The sequence below is a fragment of the Salvia miltiorrhiza genome, chromosome 5 (genome assembly GCF_028751815.1).
Source record: "Salvia miltiorrhiza cultivar Shanhuang (shh) chromosome 5, IMPLAD_Smil_shh, whole genome shotgun sequence".
NCBI lineage: Eukaryota > Viridiplantae > Streptophyta > Magnoliopsida > Lamiales > Lamiaceae > Salvia > Salvia miltiorrhiza.
In genome coordinates, this window is record NC_080391.1 from 47,649,939 (window position 1) to 47,671,863 (window position 21,925).

Sequence of the window (21,925 nt, forward strand, 5' to 3'; positions counted from 1 at the left end):
GAGCTCTGCTCTCTCTGCTCGACTCTATCGCTCTCTGTCTGCTCTCTCGCTCTTTCTTCTCTCTACTCTGTCCACTCTCTTCTATCTCTGCTCTGTTCTCTTCTCTCTACTCTGCTCTATTCTGTCCGCTCTTTTCTCTTTCTCCTCTGTTCTCTTCTATTTTTGTGTTAATATTTAGTTCTACTGATGTCTTTATAACAACGGCACGCAAGTAACCTGTGTCTTATGGGGATCACTTGCCGATGAATTGAAAACATTTATGGAGAACAAATCAACAGAAGACAAAGAGCCTGTAATGGTGGCATTGCAATTTGCAATGATATCCACATTCCGAGGTTTAATTATTATGACTAAACATAAACATTCATAAAGATAAAACTTACCTATATCCAAACTCCATTGTCGAATTTACTAATTCAATTTTTTGTAGGCCAAATCAAGGTTTCCTCGATGAAGAATGCGAGCAAATTTTTCATCTGTCCAGATATAAAAGAAGTGAAAGATTTTATACTAAGGTTTGTATTTATATGCATAGCTTATGGTATAAAATTTTCAGCATCTAACACTTATAGAAATCCATTATGCAAATAATAGTAAATAAAATAATTCATATAGCATATGAACTGCATAAAGATGATTTAGCTATTTGCCGAAGTAATTAAGAAAGTATCAATTGTGTTTGATAATTCAATTATTGTTAACAATTTATACTGCCAACTTAATAATAATTCATTATTATTAGTGTTTGCTTAACATTGTCTAGGTAAATGAGAATTTTGATTATACATCTACACTTATGTATAAGTTTTGCATTTTACGTTGTTCCAATATATAATGACTATTTTTACATTACGTTAAGGCGTGGTGTTAGTAGATCTTCTAGCTGTAATGATACCATTACCGATATATCTATCGGTCAACAAGCACTGAATAGGAATGAATGGTTGGATGCTGCTCATGCTAGAAGGTTATGCGACTTAATAAAATCAGAAGAGGTAATATTTTATTTATTACGAGCTATTTTAGTGTGTAATTTCCTAAAACATATTTCTTATATTTGTGCTCTTAAAATCTGTAGTGTGGAACATTTAACTGCAAAGGGACAATATTGGACTTTCACCCGCAAGAGTCGTGGTATTATGAAGCATGTGAAAAGGATAGGTGCTTGAAAGGGATTGCCAAAGGAAGCACTATTGGAGATCATTGTAAAAAGTGCAAACGTCCAATTGGGTCAATTATTATAAGGTATTTTAAGTCAAACTTAAAATATGTTTCTATAAATGCATTGAGGGAAATCAATTAATATTGGGAGAGTCATAATATTTTGTTATGGTGGATGTAGAAATCTAATGAGTTGTGAATATTTATTTGGATAACTTTTTCAAGGATGAGAACCATATATATTTTTAATTTTGTATCATCATTAGGTACTTGATGAAGGTACTTGTAGGCGATGAAATTGATCAGACATATGTTAAGAGGACTTCATTCGACCCGACTTTGTAAATAATGAAAATATAAGATGAAACTTACCCATGATTGAATTAAAGTGGTTGAGAAAGACCGTGTAGTATATATACAAAGGAAGCATGTCGAAATGATAGATGCTTGAAAGGGATTGCCAAAGGAAGCACTATCGGAGATCATTACAAAAAGTGCAAAAGTCCAATTGGGTCAATTATTATAAGGTATTTTAAGTCAAAGTTAAAATAATATTTTATATAAATGCATTGAGGGAAATCAATATTGGGAGACTCATAATATTTTTGATACTGTGGATGTAGAAATCTGATGACTTGTGAATATTTATTTGGATCGCTTTTTTCAAGGATGGGAACCATATATACTTTTAATTTTACATGTAACAATTTACACCTCCCTCCCCCTTAAAGCATTCACCAACGCACAAAGATCAGATCACAATCGACGGGACAACATTGGTGGTGGCTGCCAACTCTGGAATGATCGCCAGCTCTGGAAAACGCACGCTCTGGAAAATCCGTCAGCTCTGTAACGCCCGCTCTGGAAACGCCAGCTCTGGATCTTAGTGATGCGTGGTCTTCAGTCAGATCTGGAACTTAGCTCTGCTCTGGACTTCAGTCAGCTCTAGAACTTAGCTATGTTCTGGAAGTACGGTCTGGCTCTGGAAGTATGCTCTGCTCTGGAAGTACGGTCTGGTTTTGGAGTCTACTCTGCTCTGGAAGTCTGCTCTGCTCTGGAAGTCCGTTCTGTTCTGGAATTCCGCTCTGCTCTGGAAGTCTACTCTGCTCTGGCATCTTGGAAGTTTGCTCTGCTCTGGCGTTCCATTCTGCTCTGCTCTAGCATTTCGTCTGCTCTGTAGACCTTCTCTGCTCTGGCACAACGACTTCAGCTCTGGCAAGCTTGGCACTGGTCTGGCGCGGAATTCAGCTCAGCTCTGGCACGAGTTTAGCTCTGATCTGGCAAGGAATTCAGCTCTGCTCTGGCGCGAGCTTAGCTCTTTTCGGGCTGCATCAGTAATGTTTGTATATTTCTTTTAATCCATTCCTAATTATTTACCCTTAATTTAATCCCTACTACTATAAAACCAACCACGATTGTCTCTCTCTCTCTCCAACCTTTTCCGCCCTTTCTTTTTTACTGTAATATTATGTATCCATGGTCAATGAAATTTCACGGTAAATTTCATCATTTTTGGAATGAACATCATCTTTGTCAAACTTTTGATTATCTAAACTTTTAAAAAGCTAATAATCAGCCTCCAATTTGGCTACTGCGCTTCATACATTTTTTTCAACTATAAATAATGGTCAGAACACTCTACCTTTTAACCCCAATCAAATTACATACATTCAGATCAATATTAATTTCTATTTCATCTTCATCTTCGTTCATCAAATTATGAATTTTGAGGTATGTACTTCATTGTGTAGTGAATACAGAGCTGACCCGTGCTCGACAGAGCTGACTCGTGGTCGACAGAGCTGACGCGTGGTCATCACTCATTTTATTAAAATCCATGCCCACCAAAAGTATCATATTTAGGTTAACTATTAACTCAATAATTAATAATAATAATAATACTTTTTAAAAGCATGCAGATACATGGATTAAAAGAATGGGAAAAGGATTTAGGTTACAACCTTTCCTTCAATATAAATGTGCTCAAGTGCTATTGGAGGGGAGTAGCAACTTTTGTATTCCATCCCTAGTGCTATTGGGAGTCGATTCAGATCTATCCAGCCAGAAACATTCAGGTGCAGGATAAGAAGCAAAATCATACAAGAATGAAATAATAAAACATTATTTCGATCCAAAGGCATTAGATAGAGATAAAGAGAGAATTGCGCCTCTAAGAACAGCTAGCCTAGTTCATTTCAACAGCCATTGTTGTGGTACATATGACTAGGACGGATTTTTGTTTGACGGGAGGATATCTCCTGTTCCAATTTTGACCCGATCTCGCAACAGGCGGCAGCCTCCGCCGCCGTCGTCCCTCTCTCTTCTAACGGCGAGAATTGCTGCCGCCGTGACAGCAACACCTCTGCCTCAACTCTCTCTCTCTATCAACCGAAGCAATCAGCACAAGCCCGGCGTTGACTTCCCATCAGCCCGCCATCCGCGCTCGGAGCAACCTCGCCGCGGATTGACAGCAGCGACGCCAGCCACGTCGCCGCATCTGCTGCTCGTCCGCTGAAGAACCGCAGCCTGGAGCCGTTGCTGTGCACTCTTCACAGCGGCGCAGCAGCAGCTGCTGCGAGCTTCTTCCTCGCGTGCTCCACCTCTTCCTCGCGAGCTCTTCGCCCGATCTGTCCTCTTCTCACGGCGGAATCTGGACCGATTCGCGACTGAGACGGAGGCGGCGGCGGCGACGGCAGGTCGATTCACATAGTGGTGGATGCGAGCCTTGGCGGAGGAGCCGAATTATTTGCAGGAGGAAACGGCTGAAAAAGGCGACCTCGGCGACCACACGCCGTTGATCTTCCGATGGCGTCAAACGGCGGCAATGGCCCCTCCAGCGTTGGTTGGTTCCCGCCGCCGTCTTTGGCTTCCGGTGGACTCAGTTCACCGGGCGACAGAGGTGCGCTCAATCTGCCGGTCGTCTCTACAAATTTTCTCCCAAATACTCCTCGTTCCTCCTTCGTTGTAGGAGAGAACTCCGAGACCGCTCCTCTGGATCGAAGTTCGGGTGTTGCTGCTCTTCCGAACCCTTCGATGGCCCCCCCGTCTGGTCCGAAGGTGTCGCCTCCTCCTCAGCCGAATGCCTCTTTTGCAGATAAGTTGAAGGCTAGGGATGGCAGTCCGACCAAGCAAGTTTCCAAACCTAGGGACGTCCCGGCTCATGACTATTCAATCCTCCGGCCGGAGTTGGTGGATCTCAAGCGTTGCCTTGTTTTGGACCCTTCTTTCCACCAACGACAAGTCCGGCGTTTCGCCCATGCGGTTCACGGCCGACTGATCCTCCGCAAAGGTGATTCACCTCGGTTTGCAGCGGATCTTTGGGAGGAACTTCAGCAGCTTTGGAAACCGTCTGTCGGTTGGTCAATTCATCCTCTCGGAAAAGGTTTCTTCACTTTTAATTTCACAACCGACGAGGATAAGGCAGCGGCTTTCACTAAAACGACTTGGCGTCTACGCTCAGGTATACTACATCTCCAGGCTTCGGTGCCGAATTTTGATCCCTACAAAACGCATTCTACCCTTGTTCAGGTATGGATTAGAATCTTTAACTTGCCGCATGAATATTGGCACCCAGAGGTTCTTTCCGGGGTCGCACGAGAAGTGGGAATGCCTATCTTGATTGATGGTCAGTCTGCACAGGCTCATGTGGGTCACTTTGCTAGAATTCTTGTTGAGTTAGATGTTTCGGCTGATATTCCTGAGGCTTTAGATATTAAGTGTGGCGACACTGATTTTACTGTCAAGTTTCGATATGAGAATTTGCCTTTTTACTGCTCCGTTTGCAATGTAGTGGGACATACTGCTAACCAATGCAGAAAGAGTAAAACGACCACGATGGGCTTTACGGAACATCAGGGCCGGGAACGTGGTCACTACAAGGTGGATGACCACAGGGTTGATCCTCGTCCCTACACCGGAAATCAGGAATCTCCAACAAGGGCTGGACAAGCTTTAGCTGAGATTGGACAATCTTCAGATCCTACCTCATCCAATCCCCACAGGGTTCATCCTCGTCCCTACACCGGAAATCAGGAATCTCCAGCAAGGGCTGGAAAGGCTTTTGCTGAGGTTGGACAGAAACTGAACTCTTCTTCAGACTCTCCTACCTCATCCAATCCCTTTGCTGTGTTGGTTTCTCTAGAGTTGCAAGATGAACATAGACTTGTTTGTGATGATAACATGGAAAAGCCGCCATCTGATGGAGGCCGAGCTTCAGATGCTTGCATCTATCAGGACAATCAGGATAGAAAGGATATGGAACAGCTTGAGTCAGATGACGAAAAGAGCCAAATTGAGGTAGTGGACCAGGAACACGAGAGGACTTCTGCACCTTTGGTTGTTCAGCCGCTTGCTGTGATGACTGACAACAACGATTTGCTAACTTTGACTGGGACGACAGGACCCATTTCTCGTAGACGAGGGCGTCCGAAAGGGGCTATCAACAAGAAGGGGAGAGTTTCTGATTCTTCTATCAAGCACAGGCTCCGTCGTATCATAATGAATGGCATGTCCTCGGATTTTCAAAACTCACCACGCCGTGATGATATGCAGGGCCCAGGTCTTGACACTTCTTCGCCTGTGGAGTTCCTGAATAAAGTGAAGTATGCTCAGTCTAGAGGACAGATTCTGCAAAACTTTGTAATCAACTCCTCTAACTCTACCGATGCAGCCCATGCTATGTCGGTTGTGGCCTCTAAAAAATGGGGCGATTTGTTGGACGATGAAGATGACGAAGTTTTAGACGAGGACCACCCTCTTAAAATGTTCTCTTAGTCTTGGTTTCTTTTTTTGGTTACCCGGGGTTTCTTGCGGGTGCTTTTGCTTGTATCCTTTGTCTCTGGTCTCTCTTTTTTCTTTTCTTTTTAATAAAATTTCTATTTCAGCAGTGGTACATATGACTAGCATTAACGAATTATAGTAAAAACATAAGCAGAATATATTCAGTCTAACAAACACAAATCAACCTGGAAAGGAATTTCTTGCAATGTATCATTTCCATTGTGCAAGCATAAACATGCATGTACTACTTTCCATATTGGAAATCCAACAACAAGCTAGCACAAAGTACTTAAATATTAAGTACTTTCATCCCGCGGCTCATCTTCTTCACCTTCCCCTCCATGCTCTTCTCCTTCCCCTTACCGCTCCTCCTCACCTTGGACAGATAATAGTCACTTATTGGTGTAGAACATGGCAGTGGTGGATCTGTGCTCTCGGCGTCATAAGAAATACCATGCATGCGTCCGGGATAGTCGTAGATATTGAGTTTCTTGGACTCTTTTTGAGACAAATCATAAACCATAAGCTGCCCACTATCACTCGCTTTTGCTTCAACAAACAACCAGCGATCATCTTTTAAACCCAAGGGTCTCTCCACATCAGCAAGTGGGGGGATATCATCACATAATACACCCCACGATGTTCCTTCCAGTACAAAAGCCTTAATACACAACTCAGAAGAACAAGACTTCCAATAGGCAAGAGCACCTATCGAACCACGAACCTTACAAAGTAAAAAGTAAGCTCTGATGGTTGTGGCTGGTAAAGGGATGAGTTCGAAGCTATCAGTAGCAAAATCAAATGACAGAACATGAGGAGCCCACGGGTCAGTAATCGAGTGCCTCTCGAGGTACTCTTTTATCTTTTGTTCCGAGGGGTCAACGACTACTACCCAATAACAACTCCCAGTCTCCTCAACAGAAACACCAACACCAGCGGCGACACAACCAACAGCATGCTTAATCTTCTTCCACTCATTATCTTTCGACGAATACAACTCAGTGTGAGACTTGCAACCATGATAACCAGTTCCTCCATCTGTTTCATCAATTTTACGTATATAATGTTGAACATATCGTCTTATCACCTTTAAGTCTCCAGATTTAGCATCATAGCCCAGACCACTATATGTCACAATGCCATCATTTGGAGGGGGTAAGAAATTGGGCGGAGTAAGGACTTTCATTTGGTTAGTTTTTAAGTTACAAATGAAACTGTGGCCATAATTGCCATGGAAATACAACAATCCACCACAACTACCACCAAGAACTGTATCATGCTTTTTAAAGGAATTAAAGTTGAGATTTTCAGATACAGACAGCTCTACTGGACACATAACTGATAAACGATACTTGTTTCTTTCATCTTTACTAACAACAGCAAACCCAGCCATTCCTACCAAATACAAAACAAAAAAATATATATTATTTTATTACAAAAAAAATGTTATCATCATCCTCATCTGCATCTAAAGCGCATATAACAAATTTCTAGGTCAATATTTAAAAACAGAAACAATTAATTACTTTCATCAAAACAAATTATACAGTCAATTTATATCATCCTCCAATCCTCTGCAGTCACATAACAAATTTCTAGTTCACAATTTTTTATACTATTCGAAATAATTAACTCGTTCGATCTCGTAAAAGAGAAAAAATTAAGGAAAAACAATATCATCAATTCGTAAATCCACAAACCTCGTCTTGTACTGTGCAATCGAATCGAAGATCACGTTTTGGTTCAAGCAAGGGGCAACCAAAATTCGCCGAAACGCAGCAGCCCTAATTTTATCTTTTTGTTATAAAAAGTATTTGAGACGATCAACAGTGCTTATTAATTTCTAGTAGTAATCTATATATAATACCAAAGTAAATCTTATCCTACACGGCATCATATAATTACTTCATTATAATTTTTTTTAATTCTCATTTATTCTTATTTTTTTTATCAAAATAAATCTTATCCTATGTGGCATTGTATAATCACTCCATTATAATTTTTCTTAACTTTCGTTCATTCTTATTTTTTTCTAAATTTTTAATCAATTTTCATATCTAAATAGTTTTCATTATATATTTAATGCACACGATGACTTATGCTAGAACTCCTCTTGATTATAAAGTCTAAATAAATGAGGATATCAACCAAACAAAAGCGATAGTAAATTTATAAATGGCATAAGTTATTTTATGTTATACTAAATAATAAAAGGTCAAATATAACTATATAAGTTTGTGATTAGTAAATTTATAAATGGCATAAGTTATTTTATGTTATACTAAATAATAAAAGGTCAAATATAACTATATAAGTTTGATCACAAAATAGATAGGTTGGCACATAGCAGAAGTCTATGTTATCCGGCCTCCATTCTCTGTGGCATCTATCAATTTTATAAACCAATACATATTCCAGCCCCCATATTGTTTCTCTCTCCTACATGGCACACTCACAATGCTTTATTTTACATTATCTCGCTTTTTACTCACAATTCTCACAATTTTACAAAGCTTCGCTGCTTCGCTTCAACCGTTACAAAGTCAAAGCTCTCAAAGTCTCAATTCCTCAGCATCTCTCAAAGTCTCAATTCCTCGCTTCAGCCGTTACATCTCTCAAAGTCTCAATTTCTCTCACAATATGAGTTTCCAGTCTCAATCTTTCCACAAATCTCAAACAATCCACTGTGTAATTGAGAGATTTAGTCTCTCTCGCTCATTCTCAAACAATTGGCGCCGAATCTTCCCACAAATCTCAAACAATCGGCTGTGTAATTGGGAGATTCAGTCTCTCTCTTTCAATTTCCATGGCACAAATTAGAGAGGTGCTTCACCCATGGCTGCAACAAATTTGGGAGGTGCTTCATCCATGGCTGCACCCCATACTACAGATCCATGGTTCAAGGTAAGTAATTTGGAGTGATAGATTTGGAAAGGCAAATCAGCGGATTTAATCCTACCCATACACCTTGATTTTTTATTTAAATTCTTGGCAGGCTATTCTTCTACAAGTGGGCTTTAGAAATTGCAGAGAGAGGGAAAAGTTGCAGGTCATTCTTCGTCCGTGGAGCAAGAACAGGTAATTCTTTCAACTTTGAGGTTCTGAGTTTTGTGGGAAGGTTTGAACTTATTGAGTTCTATTTTTTGGAGATAAGAATGGTTGGACTATAACAGAAGAAGATATGCAATCTATAATTATTTGGAGATAATGAAGCATATGTGGTTGAAGATTCGAACTTATTGGCTCATTGAACTTTATTGCCATGTGTGGTTTAATGTTATTTTATTTCGATCATGGTTCTATTCTCTCTCTGCTCTGCTCTGTTCAAAATTTCTTGGGCCTCTCTTTCTCCCAAGTCTGCTAAAGGAAGATGAAGAGGAATCCAATTGCAATCAACCAGAGCAGGAGCAGTAGAGCCAGATCATATTCAGCAGAGCCCGAGCATCCAGGACTCGTTGGACTCTCAGCTCTGGCACTGTCGTTTGGTCTGCTCTGGCTCTACTGGTCTGCTCTGGCTCTGCTGGTCAGCTCTGGCTCTTCTGGTCAGCTCTGGCTCTTCTGGTCAGCTCTGGCTCTTGAACAGCTCTGGCTCTGGAAGTCAGCTCTGGCGCTGGAGGTCAGTTCTGCTCTGGAGGTTAGCTCTGCTCTGGAGGTCAGCTCTGCTCTGGAGGTAAGATCTGATCTGGAGGTCAACTCTGCTCTGGAGGTCAGCTCTGCTCTGGAGGTTAGCTCTGCTCTGGAGGTCTCTATGCTCTGCTATACTCTGTCCACTCTCTTCTCTTTCTACTCTACTCTCTTCTCTCTGCTCCACTATACTCTGTCTGCTCCCTTCTCTCTCTGTTCTGTTCAAAATTTCTTGGGCCTCTCTTTCTCCCAAGTTTGCTAAAGGAAGATGAAGAGGAATCCAGTCGCAATAAACCAGAGCAGGAGCAGCAAATCCAGATCATATTCAGCAGAGCCAGAGCATCCAGAGCCAGAGCTGCAGATACCAAAGTTGACGACACTATAGCAGCCAATACCAGAGCCAGATCAGGAGCAGCAGAACCAGAGCATCCAGATCCAGAACTGCCAACACCAGATCTGCATAGCCAGAACATCCAGAGCCAGATTGACAGTCTGACCGGCAGTGACAGAGCCATAGCAGCGAGCTCAGTTTCTAACACTTTTGAGTTTCATTTTTTCCTCGATCGTGTACCTCAAAGGTGTAATTATGATGTATTTTGAGTTCCCTAACACCTTAGGAACTCAATATGTTCACCTATCTATGATCTAGATTGGATAATCTATTCCTCATACCATCATATCTACTTATATATTTAAATGCGCATCAATAGGTTTCTTATATTCCTAACTTGATAATGTTTTGGGTAACAGTGGTCTATTTGGATGAGTTTCACTTCTGTGTATATCTGCGATATTTTTGGTGATTTTGGATTATGCTCAATAGCTTGACATCTCTAATCTAACTTTGTGCACAGGTACTACTGTTTTTCGTCTGGGGATTCTATTGTTGCAAGGTTAGTTCAATATCATCCTTTTTTGCGAACTTACTTTGGTGTTTAAGTGTTAAAATGTCCTGGTCTAACTTTCTAAACACACCATCAAATTAAGTTTACCGGTGAGAATAGTAATAGATGCAGACAACTTTTAGTTTATCATTGACAATGTCTTTTTTTTTTTTTTTTGATAAAACAATAAATATCCCTCATTTCACCTTAGGCAACTGCCCTTGATCTTCTCCTCTTCCTGCCAAAGATTTAGCTTGCAAAGAGGTTCAGTAAAAGAGTAGTATAATTTAGTAAATTAAAAGCTTGGTTTTAATGGCTCTTTCAAGTAATTGTCAATTGCTAATAAATATTTAGCCAACTTTTTTATATAAAACTCGAGCAATTATATGTCCAAGTCAACTACTTTACTTTGGAAAGTTTCTTCATCATCATCATCTTCATATTTGATCTGATCACAACTCTCAGTCTCCTCATGTATTTTAAATCGTTTTCTACCCTAAGTGGGTTAAATTAATTGTATTGGATGTGAAATGGGGTTGGTGATTTTTGATTAGTCTCTGTTCCACATATTTGACTCTGTCCTCTCGCTCTCTGCTTTGCTATCTCGCTCTCTGCTCTGCTCTGCTCTTCTCTACTCTGTCCACTCTCTTCTATCTCTGCTCTGTTATCTTCTCTATGCTCTTCTCTACTCTGTCCGCTATCTCCTCTTTCTGCTCTGATCTCTTATATCTGCTCTGGTCTACTATGTCCGCTCTCTTCTCTCTCTGCTATTTATATGTTTTGTTTTTTATTCTTTTTTAATAAAACTTTCTATTTCAGCAGATATTTATCTGTTTTGTTCTCAACAAAGGAAATGACTACAAGGAATGGAATCATCCAACTTAACTCCATCGATAAAAAAAACTTGGAATAAAAGTGTCGTCGTTAGAATATTGCGGCTTTGGGTTCAAAAGGATTTATCAGGCCGAGAAGGCTTGGAGATGATTTTAATTGATGAATGAGTAATGCTTTATAATAACTTTATTTGAGATAATCTAGATTTTATATAAACTAATTACTCTATGCAAGCATTAGTTTACCTTTTAAAAAATTTATCTGTCATGTAGGGCAATCAAATTCAAGCATCTATCTCTGTCGGAAATAAACGAAGTTTATGCTTCTTTTGAGAGAGGGAAATATAACTATGATACAAAATTTCCAAGTAATGGAGAACAAGCCCAATTTTCAGATGGCCAAGGTCGACCACTTGTATATGATTGGCTTCGGCCTTGCCACCAAAATTGAGCAACCGGATGAAGGCTTCGAAATTCTGGAAAATGGATTTAATTTTATTCCCTTTACAGATATTCCTACACATGATCCCACTTTCTTTTTGGGTTAGTATAATTTGCTAAACCAAGCATCATGAAAGTCATATTACAATTTATGTGTATTGTAGACTATATTTTGACATTGAAAAATATATTCATGGTGCAGATTGATGGGGGCATACACCCCCTACTCCCCCCCAGTGTCGTGCGCGTACTTTAGAAGTCAAGCACGATTGTTGAAGACTTGGAAGAGTTGAGAATGCCCCCGAGTAGGGTTGAAAAGCCGGTGCCGAGGAGTGACCCGGGAGAACGGCTGAATTGCCCCTTAAGGCTCATCCTCAGTCTAACTTTCGCGGCTTACGATGTTTCTGCGCGGAGCATAGACATTGAGGCCTTCATCGTGCAATTAATGCCTTGAGTTGTGCAATTAATGCCTTGAGTTATGTAATTAATGCCCCTGTCTAACTTTCGCGGCTTACGATATTTTCGCGCGGAGCATAGACGATCAAAGAACCCTGTCTAACTTTCGTGGCTTACAATATTTTTGCGCGGAGCATAGACGATCAAAGAACCCTGTCTAACTTTCGCGGCTTACAATATTTTTGCGTGGAGCATAGACGATCAAAGAACCCTGTCTAACTTTCGCGGCTTACGATATTTTCGCGCGGAGCATAGACGATCAAAGAACCCTGTCTAACTTTCGCGGCTTACGATATTTTCGCGCGGAGCATAGACACCGTGAACTGACCACGACTCGGACATTCTGCGCTGTGCTTGGCAACACAAGAACATTTTACTTGATTACTATTATTGTTATTATTATCAAAGGAACTAACGAGCGCAGGTCTAATTAAAAAGACTTGCTAACAAATGAATACGAAGAGTCAATCAGCCTTGACCAAAGTGCAGAGCTGCGCAGCTAGAGCGGCGCAGACTAGAGCAGAGCAGCGCAGCATAGCTGCGCAGCCAGAGCAGAGCAGCCTAGACCAGAGCAGCGCAGCGTAGCTGCGCAGCCAGACCAGAGCAGCATAGACCAGAGCAGCGCAGCAGCGCTGCGCAGCCAGAGCAGCGTAGAACAGCAGCGCAGCTGCCTCTTTCCCTCACTAACGCAGCGCCGCCTTGCTAGAGCCAGAGTTATCCACTTCACCAACGAAGGACAACGCAGATGGGTCAAATTAAGACTAAAGTGTATTAAGGCTTTAAAGGGCCTAAATCCAATTGTTAGAGTTCATGGGCCTAAGGCCTTTAGGGCTCACTCTCACATCTATAAATAGAAGCTTAGCATTAGCATTGAGGAGGATGATTTATTTCTAAGCAACACTTGTAATATGTAAAGACTCTCTCAAAGTATAGTGAAACCAACGAAGAACTCCCGTGGACGTAGATCATTTATGATCGAACCACGTACATCTTGTCCCGTTTATCGTTTCTTAATTAGGGTAAGATTTCATGCTTCACTAACTGGCTCCGTCTGTGGGAAATTGAGCTAAGGCGTGAGTTTCGAGGAACATTCTTCTCGATTTTCGGAATTTCCAGATTCAGATTTACTGTTCATCGAAAATGAAAGGCTACTGTTCATCGTTTCAATTTCAAAAAAAGAAAATGGAGGGCTCGGTTCTTGCGGGAACATATTTCCCGATCTGGAAACACGATCTCCAGATCCCCAATCTCTCTGGGGATAAATCTGAGCAATTTGGAATCGGAGGTAGTAAAAAATCTGATTTCAAAATTAGCAAACCTCACCCAATCCCAGCACAGATCGGCGGTTCTCTTCTTCGAAGATTCCGCGGCTGCACAGTCTCCAGTCAGGCAAAGCTGGCGACCCTATTTTCCGGCAACACCTACCGCCACCTGAACATCGAAGAACAACCGATATCTCCAATCGAAATCCCAGAAGACCATCTCCGCTCCGCCAGATATCGAGGAACGTCGAAGGGCTCATGAACCATTCGCTGATTTCACGAGCAATAATGACTCTTCGACCATGGGCAGGGGAAGATCCCCAATTTCTTAACCAATATATATTTCTTAGCAATTTCGTGTAAATTTGAGTGAATCTTGATGATTCTTGTGTTTCTCTATGTTTCGCAGCAAATTACTGACAATTTTTGTGTCTGGATCCGGCAAATACTAGATTCAAATTCAACTTATTCAGCTCTGGTTTGGGGTCGTCACCATCTCCAAGATGCTTCAGTTCTGATATGGGTTTTCTTCTCGATCTGCGAAGTTTTGGGCGTGACTAAATTTTCCTTCTCGGTTTCTAAACTCAAACCGGGATTGCCTACAATTCCACTGAATTTCTTGGTTTCGATTCTCTGAATTTGGGTTAAGAACCAAATCTGGAAAAATGCGGCGCAACTCCGTTGATTTCCCTCTGATTTTCTGAAAAATGGTCGCTCCCAACTCTAGATTCATGGGTCAATATCTTCTGCCTCAATAGCTCTCTCGCTGGGTTCTCCAAGAAAATGGAGGGTTTCGAAAACCCCCAATTCACGACTCAGGGGGCAATCATCCAATGAAATCGCCATTGCCGCTGCTATCAACAGCACCGCCTCTCTACATCGCCGCCTCTCAACCAGCGCCATTTCTCTCCTCTGTTGCTGCTCGGCAGCCAGCCAGCGCCGCCTCTCAACAGCGCCGCCTCTCTCCTCTGTTGCTCCTCAGCAGCACCACAGCACTGCCTCTCCCTCGTCACGGTTCAGCAGCGCAGCCAACGCTGCCTCTTGCCCTCGCCGCGGTTCAGCGGCGCAGCCAACGCTGCCTCTTGCCCTCGTCACGGTTCAGCGGCGCAGCCAGCGCTGCATCTTTCCCTCACCACGGTTCAGCGGCGCAGCCAGCGCTGCCTCTTTCCCTCGCCACGGTTCAGCGGCGCAGCCAGCGCTGCATCTCTCCCTCACCACGGTTCAGCAGCGCAGCCAGCGCAGCCTCTTTCCCTCGCCACGGTTCAGCGGCGCAGCCAGCACTGCCTTTCTCCCTCGTATTTGGGAGTTCTATCTAGTTGTTGCTCTTTTGCTTTTATCCTCTCATTGTAGAGACTCGATATCTATGTTTGTATACAGTTCTTGAGGATAATTGCTACGCTTCCATATTGATCGAGCAGCTTAAGCTGCAGATTGTGACGGCAGCGGAATCCGAGACTACTCAATCGAAGAACTTGGAATCTGAGCAAAGAGATCTTCTTAAATTGAAAGAGAACTTGTCCAAAACACTCTTGATTGTGGAAGAAGTGAAACAGCAGGTAATGCATAGCAAAGAATCCGAAGTTGAGGCGCAAACGCTCGTTGGAGAAACTCTATTGCAGCTGGAAACAGCGAAGAAGATGGTGGAGACGCTTAGGTCAGAGGGACTGAGAGCCACAGAAATGTATAACGCCAGCGCTGCCTCTCTCCCTCATCGCGGTTCAGCAGCGCAGCCAGCGCTGACTTCACTCTCGTCGCGGTTCAGCAGCGCAGCCAGCGCTGCCTTTCCCTCTCGTCGCGGTTCAGCAGCGCAGCGCCTCAGCTGCGCAGCCAACTCTGGCTCATCCTTATCTTCGTCTACTTGCTTTGGTTATAATCTTTGGTTTCAAATCTGTCTTTGAACTAATTTTGCTCTAGTTTTACTTTGTTCTTTATAAGGGCCATCAAAATGGGTATTTCCACACTTATATTTATTCACGAGAACTCTCGAATTAGTGGGCGGTACGCGACAGCGTTGACCGGAATTTTTGGGGACTACCAGCTCTGCATTTATCCATAAGATGGGAGGGGACGTTGAGCAGCCCCGAAGTCAAGTTAATGGCAGCCCAGCTTATCGCTCCTACAGGCACACAGCAAGATACCTATATACTCTGGGAATCTCGCTTCGCACTCACGCATTAACTATTGACGGCGATGCTCCGACAGGGGCATTGAGGGGATTTATTATGTTTAAATTTGAATATATATATTCTTCCAGACCTTAGAACTTCAAGATTTTCTGACTATCAGAATAGTGTTGATTTGTTCATTGGTTTCTCTGATTTGCTTGTCGGGTTTCATTTTTATATGATTTATCAGGCAGGTCTTCCATCATATATATCTTTGTCATGAATGAGTTCACAACCCTGTTTAAGGGGCCCTCATATTTTACTAATACTTTTGCTTAAGAATTCTTACAGCACAGGATAAACATCTTTGGGGAAAGACTTGAACAAATATGGTGAACACCATATACATGAAAAGGTCACCCATTAACAAGTGGTGACTCAGGTACTGCGCAGAACTATAGTCGCTTATTACATGATCTTAGTTATCGAGGCACGTGAGCATGGTTGGGATTTGAAAGACATTCTACTTGAACATTTGGGCATACCAGTGATTTATACTATCTTTGATGGGATGTGAAAATTTAATATTAACTAGTATGAAGCTGCACACTTTCTACATATGTGCCTAGACTCGAAATATAAATTGACTAAGTACATAAAGGGACTTGAAACATAATTTGAATAACTTACTTCGGGACCGTAGTCATGTCAGCGCCGCCACTAGCATCACAAGTAAGGACACCAAGCACAAGTATACACATAACATGTTTAGTTGACTCATGCACATGTTACTAAGGGGGGGAGTGGAGTATATGCCACCATGTGTGTTTTCTCGAAAAACTTAGCAAGATATTTGAGCCTTAACGGCAACTCAGCCGCGTAGCGGATATTAAAACCTTAAATGGTAACTTAACCACGATCCAGATCTGTAAGCCTCATAATATATCTGAGCTTTCTCAGCACAATTAGGACAGGCTATCTCAGTCTGCGCAGCTATCAACCTCAGAATGTATCTGAGCTTTCTCAGCGCAGCCCGTGTGGCTATCTCAGTGCAGCCAGTGTGGCTATTTTAGTACAGTCAGAGTGATTATATCAGCGCAGCCAGTGTGGCTATCTCAGTGCGGCTATCTTAGTACAGTCAGAGTGATCATGTCAGCGTGACCAGTGTGACTATCTCAGCGCAGTCAGAGCATCTATATCAAGTACAGGCAAAACAGTTATCTCGGTCGGCGCAGAATATCCGAGTCGTGGTCAGTTCACGGTGTCTATGCTCCGCGCGAAAATATCGTAAGCCGCGAAAGTTAGACAGGGTTCTTTGATTGTATGTGCTCCGCGCAAAAATATTGTAAGCCGCGAAAGTTAGACAGGGTTCTTTGATCGTCTATGCTCCGTGCAAAAATATTGTAAGCCGCGAAAGTTAGACAGGGTTCTTTGATCGTCTATGCTCCGCGCGAAAATATCGTAAGCCGCGAAAGTTAGACAGGGGCATTAATTGCATAACTCAAGGCATTAATTGCAAAATTCAAGGCATTAACTGCATAATTCAAGGCATTAACTGCATAACTCAAGGCATTAATTGCAAAATTCAAGGCATTAACTGCATAACTCAAGGCATTAATTGCAAAATTCAAGGCATTAATTGCACAACTCAAGGCATTAATTGCACGATGAAGGCCTCAATGTCTATGCTCCGCGCAGAAACATCGTAAGCCGCGAAAGTTAGACTGAGGATGAGCCTTAAGGGGCAATTCAGCCGTTCTCCCGGGTCACTCCTCGGCACCGGCTTTTCAACCCTACTCGGGGGCATTCTCAACTCTTCCAAGTCTTCAATAATCGTGCTTGACTTCTAAAGTACGCGCACGACACTGGGGGGAGTAGGGGGTGTATGCCCCCATCACCTCTTATATCCTATTTTTTAGTGATAAAAAAATTTAAAACCTAAGGGAAAGGGGCTTGTGCTTGTTCTCTCGCTTGTCGCTGCTCGGCAGCGCCGCCTCTCTCACTTGTTCTCTCGCTTGGTGCTGCTCGGCAGCGCCGCCTCTCTCGCTTGTCTCGCTTGTCGCTGCTCGGCAGCGCCACCTCTCTCACTTGTTATCTCGCTTGGTGCTGCTCGGCAGCGCCGCCTCTCTCGCTTGTCGCTGCTCGGCAGCGCCGCCTCTCTCACTTGTTATCTTGCTTGGTGCTGCTCGGCAGCGCCGCCTCTCTCACTTATTATCTCGCTTGGTACTGCTCGGCAGCGCCACCTCTCTCGCTTATCGCTGCTCGGCAGCGCTGCCTCTCTAACTTGTTCTCTCGGTTGTTGCTGCTCGGCAGCGCCGCCTCTCTCGCTTGTTGCTGCTCGGCAACGCAGCCAGCGCCGCCTCTCTCCTTTGTTGCCGCTCGTGATTAAGATGGGCTGATATTATTGAAGATGCACTCTCAGCTTCAGAGCTCCTTGACATACGAAGATGTCGCCTTTCGAAATCTAAATCACGTCGTCGGCAACTCACACCCACCACTGAGGTGAACTAGCTGGGATGACAAAGTCTCAGTTTTTATGATCACCAAGCCAAACAAATTACTCTAGCGTCTCAACTCTATGGGATTTATTGATCTTGATACAACGAAGTTTCCAGCGCTGTGATGTTATGCTTTGCTCTTCACCAGCGCTGCGGCGCATTCTTTGTTCTTCACCAGGTCAATGCCATATATAGGGATGGCAATCTACCCGCGGGTAACGGATATCCGCAAAAACCCGAACCTATTAGGGTGGGTTTGGATACCATTTGATATCCACGGATAGTTTCGTGGTTGTAATTCACTATCCATTTAGTTCGTAGGTATGGGTTTGGATACTTACTATCCATACCCGCGAAACCCGTTTACCCGCAAAAAATACCCGCCAATTACCCGTCAATTATCCGTGAATTACCCGTCAAATATCCACAAAAAATTCCATAAAATATGGGCTTTGAATATATATTTTGAGATTATGGACTAGCATATTATATCTTAAAATAGGCCTAAACAGAAACTGAACTAAGGCCCAAATTCTAATAGTCTAATTTAAATTTGAATTTTGTTGAGCAATTATAGAATTTTGTTGGATTTTATATTTTAGTTGATGAATTTGAATTTAAACATTGTTCTTTGTGGATTTCAACATATGGATTTGAACTATGTTATTTATGTTGATTTTTTTTCTATTAAATTTGTTGTAAATTTATATTTAAATTTTGTTTCGTGAGTATCCGGCGGATAGTAGGTGGCGGGTATCCGGCGGATAGTGGGTATCCGGCGAATAGCGGGTGACGGATACCCGTCAGATAGCGGGTTCGTGGATACCCGACGGGTAGCGGGTATCCGCGGGTAGCGGGTTTGGATACCATTTGATATCCATGGATAGTTTCGTGGGTAAAAATCACTATCCATTTAGTTCGTGGGTATGGGTATGGATAGTCACTATCCGTACCCGTCGTACCCGATTGCCATCCCTAGCCATATACCGGTCCATCTCATCGTCTGCGCTGAATTTCCGGCGTTGATAAACACTAATATAAGAGGAAGCTAAGTTATCTCCTTTCATTATGTTAATTCTTGATGAATTAGTTATTTTCTTGGGTTGTACTTGCTGATTGTTAAGATTGCGCTGATCACGTACTTTGAACTCAATTCATGATTCGGGTGTTGTTGTATCACTCCTTAACTTCCCGAGTTGTTTTTACTTTTATTGGGAACATCATCTTTTGCATGTGCAACTGAACTTTAATGACTATATTGGGGATTATGCTTTTAAGTTTGAGAAGTTTGGGGAATTTCGCCGCCTAAGAAATTTAGAGCTGCCTAAGTACAAAGCTCCCGGAGCTGCCTTAGCACGAGCACAATGATAATAATCAAAAAGCGGCTCAACGAGCACGTTCGAAAGGGAGTTGCTTCACTCTTATTATTCTTGTTGTTATTCTAAATATTTTGACAGAGTTGGGATATTTTTATGTTGACAAATTGGCAGGGATATAATATTTTATCATTGATTATTTTGCAAGCTTACAAGTATTCGATTCGGGATAAGTTACAGGGCTGCAGGGCTAAAAAACACTTGGACCCTACTCGGGTGAGCAGCACAGCGCCGACTCTATATCACGCACCACTGGTTGAACAGAGAAGACACAGTTCAACCAGACTAGGGGGGAGTAGCTGATGAGGACTAGAATACTCATCAGCGCTGTGCTTGGCAACACAAGAACATTTTACTTGATTACTATTATTGTTATTATTATCAAAGAAACTAACGAGCGCAGGTCTAATTAAAAAGACTTGCTAACAAATGAATACGAAGAGTCAATCAGCCTTGATCAAAGTGCAGAGCTGCACAGCTAGAGCAGTGCAGACTAGAGCATAGCAGCCCAGTATAGCTACGCAGGCAGACCAGAGCAGCCTAGACCAGAGCAGCGCAGCGTAGCTGCGCAGCCAGAGCAGAGCAGTGCAGCAGAGCTGCGCAGCCAGACCAGAGCAGCATAGACCAGAGTAGCGCAGCAGCGCTGCGCAGCCAGAGCAGCGTAGAACAGCAGCGCAGCCGCCTCTTTCCCTCACTAACGCAGCGCCGCCTTGCTAGAGCCAGAGTTATCCGCTTCACCAACGAAGGACAACGCAGATGGGTCAAATTAAGACTAAAGTGTATTAAGGCTTTAAAGGGCCTAAATCCAATTGTTATAGTTCATGGGCCTAAGGCCTTTAGGGCTCACTCTCACATCTATAAATAGAAGCTTAGAATTAGCATTGAGGAGGATGATTTATTTCTGAGCAACACTTGTAATATGTAAAGACTCTCTCAAAGTATAGTGAAACCAACGAAGAACTCCCGTGGACGTAGATCATTTATGATCGAACCACGTACATCTTGTCCCGTTTATCATTTCTTAATTAGGGTAAGATTTCATGCTTCACCACAGATATTCTTGGGGAGGTTATGACCCACACTATTAACATAGATTTGGTCGAAATGAGAACTGGCAAGGCATCCAAGTGTGACATAACATTAGCTGATGCAGAGTATGATTGTCTTTATTAATTTATATTTATTATCTAATACATTTTGGTTATATATAACATATGCTCTGCTATCTCGAGCTCTGCTCTCTCTGCTCGGCTCTATCTCTGCTCTGCTCTCCTGCAATCTGCTCTGCTCTCTCGCTCTCTCTTCTCTCTACTCTGTCCACTCTCTTCTATCTCTGCTCTGTTCTCTTCTCTCTACTCTGCTCTATTCTGTCCGCTCTTTTCTCTTTCTCCTCTGTTCTCTTCTATTTTTGTGTTAATATTTAGTTCTACTGATGTCTTTATAACAGCGGCACGCAAGTAACCTGTGTCTTATGGGGATGACTTGCCGATGAATTGATAACATTTATGGAGAACAAATCAGCAGAAGACAAAGAGCCTGTAATGGTGGCATTGCAATTTGCAATGATATCCACATTCCGGGGTTTAATTATTATGACTAAACATAAACATTCATAAAGATAAAACTTACCTATATCCAAACTCCATTGTCGTATTTACTAATTCAATTTTTTGTAGGCCAAATCAAGGTTTCCTCGATGAAGAATGCGAGCAAATTTTTCATCTGTCCAGATATAAAAGAAGTTAAAGATTTTATACTAAGGTTTGTATTTATATGCATAGCTTATGGTATAAAATTTTCAGCATCTAACACTTATAGAAATCCATTATGCAAATAATAGTAAATAAAATAATTCATATAGCATATGAACTGCATAAAGATGATTTAGCTATTTGCCGAAGTAATTATGAAAGTATCAATTGTGTTTGATAATTCAATTATTGTTAACAATTTATACTGCCAACTTTAATAATAATTCATTATTATTAGTGTTTGCTTAACATTGTCTAGGTAAATGAGAATTTTGATTCATACATCTACACTTATGTATAAGTTTTGCATTTTACGTTGTTCCAATATATAATGACTATTTTTACATTACGTTAAGGCGTGGTGTTAGTAGATCTTCTAGCTGTAATGATACCATTACCGATATATCTATCGGTCAACAAGCACTGAATAGGAATGAATGGTTGGATGCTGCTCATGCTAGAAGGTTATGCGACTTAATAAAATCAGAAGAGTTAATATTTTATTTATTACGAGCTATTTTAGTGTGTAATTTCCTAAAACATATTTATTATATTTGTGCTCTTAAAATCTGTAGTGTGGAACATTTAACTGCAAAGGGACAATATTGGACTTTCACCCGCAAGAGTCGTGGTATTATGAAGCATGTGGAAATGATAGATGCTTGAAAGGGATTGCCAAAGGAAGCACTATCGGAGATCATTGCAAAAAGTGCAAACGTCCAATTGGGTCAATTATTATAAGGTATTTTAAGTCA

General features: G+C 42.1%; 1 protein-coding gene across 1 annotated transcript; it reads right to left on the reverse strand.

The window, feature by feature from the left end:
- Window positions 1-3,048: 3,048 nt before the first annotated feature.
- On the reverse strand, window positions 3,049-7,762 carry LOC130987069 (uncharacterized). The gene is made up of 3 exons (XM_057910654.1): window positions 7,641-7,762; window positions 6,198-7,335; window positions 3,049-3,267 (listed from the first exon to the last, which is right to left on the reverse strand). The coding sequence occupies exon 2, from the start codon at window positions 7,331-7,333 to the stop codon at window positions 6,230-6,232; it is 1,104 nt and encodes a 367-aa protein (XP_057766637.1). The 5' UTR covers window positions 7,334-7,335; window positions 7,641-7,762; the 3' UTR covers window positions 3,049-3,267; window positions 6,198-6,229.
- Between the last annotated feature and the right edge of the window lie 14,163 nt (window positions 7,763-21,925).

What these genes read in the sequence shown, in the direction of transcription:
- LOC130987069 (XM_057910654.1), bottom strand. Translation starts at nt 7,333, where the DNA reads ATGGCTGGGTTTGCTGTTGTTAGTAAAGATGAAAGAAACAAGTATCGT.